At 41.0% G+C, this 7,814-nt stretch overlaps 1 protein-coding gene across 1 annotated transcript in view; it reads right to left on the reverse strand.

Moving 5' to 3' along the window:
• LOC106871987 (probable arginine--tRNA ligase, mitochondrial) overlaps positions 1 to 7,814 on the reverse strand; it is a 30,365-nt gene that overhangs the window by 12,891 nt on the left and 9,660 nt on the right. Inside the window, exons 5-9 of the mRNA XM_052969021.1 lie at positions 7,170 to 7,276; positions 6,398 to 6,537; positions 4,850 to 4,926; positions 3,946 to 4,057; positions 1,262 to 1,335 (exon numbers count right to left, since the gene is read on the reverse strand). Of these exons, the coding sequence (XP_052824981.1) occupies positions 1,262 to 1,335; positions 3,946 to 4,057; positions 4,850 to 4,926; positions 6,398 to 6,537; positions 7,170 to 7,276 (510 nt within the window). The remainder of the gene's footprint in view (positions 1 to 1,261; positions 1,336 to 3,945; positions 4,058 to 4,849; positions 4,927 to 6,397; positions 6,538 to 7,169; positions 7,277 to 7,814) is intronic.

A 7,814-nucleotide genomic window follows, 5' to 3' on the forward strand; every position in this document is an offset into this window, starting at 1 on the left:
TATATATATATATAAATATATATATATATATATATATATTAAATATAAGGATAAAATTTTTATAAGAATTTATCAAGCAGTCAGCATGAAAAACCAGTTAAGGGAAAAATTTATACAAAATATATAATTATTTCTTTTGAATATAAATACATTCATTATATTGAAGGCTATTGCTAAATCTAAATGCTTCACGCTATAAGGGACTCTGCTTAATTAAGTATCAAAAATCAAAATTCCAATCAGAATCTCAATCAAATCGAAATCAAAATGGAAATTGTAGTTGTGGCCGATGCCAATGCAGCCTGACTGGCTCCCATGCTGGTGGCATGCAATAAGCACCATTCATGTGTGGGTTGTTGCCAGTGCCACTTGACTGGCACCCTGTGCCAGTGGAATGTAAAAAGCACCATCTGAATGTGGTTGATGCCAGCCCTCCCTGCTCTGACTGGCTCCCGTGCTGGTAGCATGTAAAAAGCACCATTGTAACATGGCCGATGCCAGTGCTTCCTGTCTGGCTCCCTTGCCGGTGGCATGTAAAAAGCACCGACTACAATCTCGGAGTGGTTGGCGTTAGGAAGGGCATCCTGCTGTAGAAACCTTGCCAGATCAGATTTGGAGTCTGGTGCAGCCTCCTGGCTTACCAGTCTCCAGTCAAACCGTCCAACCCATGCTAGCATGGAAAGTAGATGTTAAATGATGATGATGACACGGTACCAAAAGTGGGGAATGTAACTTGGAAGTCGCCTCTTAAAAACAGATTTAGCTGCAAATCACATGGTTTCGTAGGTAGTGTACACAATACACTTTCTATTCATCAGTGCTAACAGAATCAGAATACATAAAAATGAATACATGTATGTATCAGGCAAACATGTATATATATATATATAAATAATACAGAATGGGACAAGAACGCAAAACATCCGGACAAGGTGATACAAAAGTAGGATGAGAAAACATCCAGATAAACGATACAAAGAAAACAAGGACGGGTCATATACATATATATATGCTATTAAGTTAGACATGGCCTGGACCAATCTTTGGTCGAACCATATCTAAGTTTTATCTAAGTTATATATCGTTGTCGTTGTTTAACGTCCGCTTTCCATGCTAGCATGGGTTGGACGATTTGACTGAGGACTGGTGAAACCAGATGGCTACACCAGGCTCCAATCTGATTTGGCAGAGTATATATATATATATATAGATAGAGAGAGAGAGAAAATAACAAATTGTCTTAGTTCCAGTCAAGACCTACCTTGTATATTTTCTGATATTCTTTGATGCTCAAGTCTCGAAATCGTTTCCAAAGATCCAAGCTTTTTCCTTCTCCTAGGAGAGGAAAATAAATAAACAAATAAATAAATGAAAAATGAAAACAAAAGGGCTCACCTGGAGTATTTATTTAGACAGGCATCTCAAGTCCATGTGGCTAAGACTTTGTTTTGCATCTTGGGGATATTTGTACTGAAAGTATATACACCGTTGAAAGGCATGATGCTGTGGTTTTTGCCTGAGAGAAAATTTCTTCCAAAACACACGCTAAAATCAAACAGCAAGATGAATATTGTCTCAGCAGTGGCTTACAAGCACACTAGATACATTTCAGCATTCTTGGGCCTTGTCAATAATATGTATTTACTAGTTAGATACCTAGACAAAACCTGCCCCTTCTGATATATAAGAAACAGTGGATAATGCATTCACTGATATTGTGGAAAGCCTGGTGGGCTGAATATAAAAAAAAGTTTGGTACACAGTATTTTGGCAACTTTCTGCCATAGTTTCAGGTTGACCAATGCCTTGCAAATAACATCTGGTAGACAGAATCAGTGTTGAAGCTCACCATACAAGGTATGGGCATTGCTGTGTGATTAAGTACTTCAAGTGCATGTAAAAAGCACCATTTGAGCATGATCGTTTCCAGCTTTGCCTTACTGGCACTTGTGCCGGTGGTATGTCAACAAAACATTGGACTGATTCCTGTTCAGGTGGCACGTAAAAAACACCATTTGAGCGTGGCCGTTGCCAGTATCGCTGGACTGGCCCTCATGCTGGTGAAATGTAAAAAGCACCCACTACACTCTCGGAGTGGTTAGCGTTAGGAAGGGCATCCAGCTGTAGAAACTATGCCAGATCAGGTTGGAGTCTGGTGCAGCCATCTGGTTCGCCAGTTCCCAGTCAAATCGTCCAACCCATGCTAGCATGGAAAGCGGACGTTAAACAATGACGATGACGATGATGATGATTGCCAACTGAACAGTTTCAGATTTGGTCCTGCTGTGTCTTAAGTATCTTCTACTAAGACCCCTGGGCCAGCCAAAACCTTGAGAACGGATTTAGTAGATGGAAACCAAACAAAGACTGTCATGCATATATATTTATATATATCATTAACATCATTCCACATCCATTTTCCATGCTGGTGTGGGTAGGACAGTTTGACAGGAAGGGCAAGTCAGAAGACAGTGCCAAGCTCCACTGTCTGCTTTGGTATGGTTTCTATGGCTGGATGCCCTTCCTAACACCAAGCAGTCTGAGAGTGTAATGGGTGCTTTTACACACAAGTTACGTGACTCTGGCATTGGTCACATTGCCTCCGTGAGGCCTAGTGCTCAAATGATGCTTTTTATGTGCCACCGTCATGGGTGCCAGTTATGTGACACCAGCATTGATAACAACTACGATTTTACTTGGCTTGACGGGTTTTCTCAAGCATGGCATTTTGCCAAAGGTCTTGGTGACTCGTCATTGCCTCTGTGAGACCCAGTGTTTGAAAATTATGCTTCATCACATCATCTCATCTTGGGTCTACTTCTACCACAGGTTCCCTCCACAGTTAGAGATCGGCACTTCATTATACAGCTGTCCTTGTCCATATATCATCATCATCATCGTTTAACATCCGTTTTCCATGCTAGCGTAGGTTGGACGGTTTGACTGGGGTCTGGGAAGCCAGGAGGCTGCAGCAGGCTCCAGTCTGATCTGGCAGTGTTTCTAAAGCTGGATGCTCTTCCTACCACCAACCACTCCGTGAGTGTAGTGGGTGCTTTTTTATGTGCCATATATGTATAATATATGTACACATAAATATATAAAAGATACCTGTGTGTGTGTGCATCCCTTTGTCTTATCACTATATGGTAGTTCTAAACAAAATTCAGTGTCATACAAACAATATTGCTCAATTCCTGTCTTCCTTAAAAACACATGTCTGTCCTCAGGGAAATATTACTTTGCTTGGATTCAAGTGAAGGCTGGTAACAATAAGAGCAAAATCTTCCTCAACAGTTTTTGTCCGGCCCATGCAAGCATGGGGAAAGCGGGCATTAAAATGATGGTGATGATGGTATATTGATATCACCAGATCATTGCGTTAACATCTACGTTTTTCATGCATGTATAGGCCACACAGAATTCTTTTCTACTCTAGGCACAAGGCCCGAAATTTGGTGGGGAGGGAGCCAGTCGATTACATTGACCCCACTATGCAACTGGTACTTAATTTATCAACCCTACTACACTACTGGTACTTAATTTATCAACCCTGAAAGGATGAAAGGCAAAGTCAACCTCGGCAGAATTTGAACTCAGAACGTAAAGAGAGACGAAATACTGCTAAGCATTTCGCCCGGCGTACTAACGTTTCTGCCAGCTCGCCGCCTTATAGGCCCCACAGAATTCAATGAGGCAGATTTATTTATGGACAGGTGGTGCCCTCTCACCAGCTAACCCTCCCCTTCTAACCAAAATTCTGTGATATTGGTAGCGGCTTAAAGTTTTGTCCCTCTTGTTCGCGGTAAACTAACTTATCGCATATAGGCATTTACATCCACTCCTTAAATACAAGCACCAATTCTTTGAGTCTAAGAAATCAAAAGTAAAGAATTGTCCAATATTAAAAGAGTAATTTGAAGTTCAAAACAAACACAGGATTTTTACCTTTCTCCATCTTTTGGAAGATTTCTCGACTCCGATTATACAGACTCTGTGAGTCTTCAACACATTTCGTATCAGTTTCTTGGGTTGCATCTTTGTTTACTTTCACATACACCTATTAATGTATACAATGGACACAATATATTTTAGGAGTTATATACACAGGGTGTTTAGGCTAAATTCAACAGTTTGCATTAAAAGAAAAGAAAACATATGAATGAGTGGTTGGTGTTAGGAAGGGCATCCAGCTGTAGAAACTCTGCCAGATCAGATTGGAGCCTGGTGCAGCCTTCTGGCTTGCCAGTCCTCAGTCAAATCGTCCAACCCATGCTAGCATGGAAAGCGGACGTTAAACGATGATGATGATGATGATGATCCATATTTGTACACAAAATACTACAATTAACCGTCATTTTTGACAGCATGGGGCCAGCTGGTAGGATACATAATGATGATGATGTGTGGTGTGTGTGGGTGTGTGGGTGTGTGTGCATATGTATAGCTGTGTGGTGCTGTTTGGATTCCAAGTCAGGTCTAGTCTAGCAGAACTATGACACAAAAAACATTCTGACCATGCCCATCACACCTTTGTGTATATCAGGAACTACACTAACCAATGCATTCTTCCTTGTTTTAAAGCAGCGGGATGTGATTCAAAAGGAGATTCTGCTGTTATTTCTTGCAAGCAGAGCAACCACATAGAGCCTCTTCATTTGTTGGCACATGTCCATGTGACTTTGTGTAAATGCATGCATACACACATGCATGTCTGTGTGTGAGAGAGTGGTCTGTATGTGTGTTTGTGTGTGTGTGCGTGAGTGTGTGTATAATGTCCTTTTAGCATAGTGAAAGCTTCGGATGCAATGGTCAGAAGACGAGGTCTAAAACCAATACATAGTGCACTGACCTGGAACAAATGATGGAGTGGGTCAGCAAGCAGTTTGGTTTCACAGCCATATTGATGGTAGCCAGCAGCCAGAAGTCCTGTAATTACAAAACAAAATGGTATTTATTCAGTTATTAATATCTGACTCGAGGATGTGTGGGGGAGGGGACCGAAAGTTAAGTATGGATATGTGGGTAGATGGGTGGGTGAGTGAGGTTTGGAGGAATCTCTCTCTCTCTCTCTCTATATATATATATATATATCCCTATTATTTGTTTCACTTATTAGACTGTGGTCAAGCTGGAGCACTGCCTTAAAGAATTTTAGTCAAATGAATCAACCCCAGTGCTATATTTTAAAGCCTGGTACTTATTCTATTGGACCCATTTGTTGAACTACTAAGTTATAGGGATGTAAACAAACCGATGCTGGTTTTCAAGCAGTGGTGAGGAAGAAACACAGACAGATACATACACACACACACATATATATATATATATATATATATATATATATATATGTATGGATGTATGTATGTATGTCTATGTGAGTGTGTGTGATTGGCTTGTTTCAGTTTCTGCCTACCAAATCCACTGGCAGAGCTTTCGTTGGCCCATGGCTTTAATAGAAGACACTTGACCGGTGGAATGTAAAAAGCACCGTTCGAGTGTGGTCGATGCCAGTGCCACCTGATTGACTCCAATGCTGGTGGCACATAAAAAGCACCATTCAAGCATGGTTGATGCCAGTGGTGTCTGACTGGCACCCATGCCAGTAGAATGTAAAAAGCATCATTCGAACATGGTCGATGCCAGTTTCGCCTGATTGGCACCCATGCTGGTGGAACATAAAATGCACCATTCTAGTGTGGCTGATGATGACGAGGGAGGTGGTGCTGCTGCTGATGATGATGATGATGATGACGATGTTGATGATAATGTTGGTGGTGATGATGGTGACTGTGATGGCGGCGATGTTAGTCATGAATAACAATGTTAGTGATGATGGTGATGGTGATGATGATGATGATGATAGATGATGAAAGAACCTGAGTTTTTACATATACAACACACACACAAATACAAACATTGCCATGTATTCACATATACAAATATACATTCCCTTATATATACACACACACACATACATTCCCCATACATTAACGGCGGTGAGCTGGCAGAAACGTTAGCACGCCGGGCAAAATGTTTAGCGGTATTTCGTCTGCCGCTATGTTCTGAGTTCAAATTCCGCCAAAGTCGACTTTGCCTTTCATCCTTTCGGGGTCGATTAAATAAGTTCCAGTTATGCACTGGGGTCGATATAATCGACTTAATCCGTGTTTGTCTGTCCTTGTTTGTCCCCTCTGTGTGTAGCCTCTTGTGAGTAGTAAAGAAATAACACATACATTCCCCTATACACATATATATACACACACAAACATACGTTCCCATAGACACATAGAAATAGATACATTCTCTAACACATTCACACATCCATTTCTAATTTACATAACAGCAGCATTATATTTCCCCAAAATTTCATGTCCCCCTTATTCCAAGGGGTACTCACCAAACTGGGTACCCCAGTCACCAAGGTAGTTCAAACGTATCACATTGTATCCAAGCTGTTCATAGAGATTGCTGAAGAAATTTCCAATAATTGTTGATCTCAGGTGACCCACATGGAACGGTTTGGCAATATTTGGAGAGCTGTAAGGTTAAAAAAAAAAAACAACAATAAACAACAAAGAAACAAAAACATATATAACTAATATATTCTTTTCTGCTCTAGGCACAAGGCCTGAAATTTGAAATTTGTGGGGAGGGGCCAGTTGATTAGATTGACTCCAGGATGCAACTGGTACTTAATTTATAGACCCCGAAAGGATGAAAGGCAAAGTTGACCTCGGCGGAATTTGAACTCTGAACGTAACAGCAGACGAAATATCGCTAAGCATTTCGCTCGGCGTGCTAATGTTTCTTATTTCTTTATTGCCCACAAGGGGCTAAACATAGAGAGGACAAACAAGGACAGATAAAGGGATTAAGTCTATTACATCGACCCCAATGCGTAACTGGTATTTAATTTATTGACCCCGAAAGGATGAAAGGCAAAGTCGACCTCGGCGGAATTTGAACTCAGAACATAATGGCAGACGAAACACCGCTAGGCATGTTGCCCAGTGTGCTAACGTTTCTACCAGTTTGCCGCCTTTAATAACTAATACCAACTTCTTCGGATTCTAGACGTCGAGACAAAGGAAATGATATACTACCCTCGTAAATGGCTGGAGTGGCACTTACGACACACTGTTACTCAAAGCCTCAAATAAACAACTTACCTGTATTCTATCACGACGGTCTGCTTCTCTGTTTGGTTGTCTGTCTGATGAAGATGACTGGTAAAGCCATACTTACTACCCTCGTTATATACACTGGACAATATCACCTGAAAGCAGAAAGAAAACAGCTCATCTGTGACCAGTCGACTGATCATTGCCAACATGGAAAACGCATGTTAATGTTGACGATGATGATGATGATGTATATATCGTTACTGTTATGCAAAAGTGCCGTAAGTCCAAAATGTTGCGTTTTCAGAAAATGAAATAATAGTTTCACCATTCCATAGCAAAATCTTTGTACTAGCAGCTAGAGATATGATAGTTTGACCAAAAGAACCAGCTATTGTAAGCAAAAATAAATATTGAACAACAAAGCATTTGACCAAATTTGGATGTACAACAGTTTAACACAATAACAATGATTATATATATCATCATCATCGTTTAACGTCCGCTTTCCATGCTAGCATGGGTTGGACGACTAGACTGAGGACTGGTGAAACCGGATGGCAACACCAGGCTCCAATCTAAATTTGGCAGAGTTTCTACAGCTGGATGCCCTTCCTAACGCCAACCACTCAGAGAGTGTAGTAGGTGCTTTTACGTGTCACCTGCACGAAGGCCAGTCAGGCGATACTGGCA

Source organism: Octopus bimaculoides, chromosome 6 (assembly GCF_001194135.2).
Source record: "Octopus bimaculoides isolate UCB-OBI-ISO-001 chromosome 6, ASM119413v2, whole genome shotgun sequence".
Lineage (NCBI taxonomy): Eukaryota > Metazoa > Mollusca > Cephalopoda > Octopoda > Octopodidae > Octopus > Octopus bimaculoides.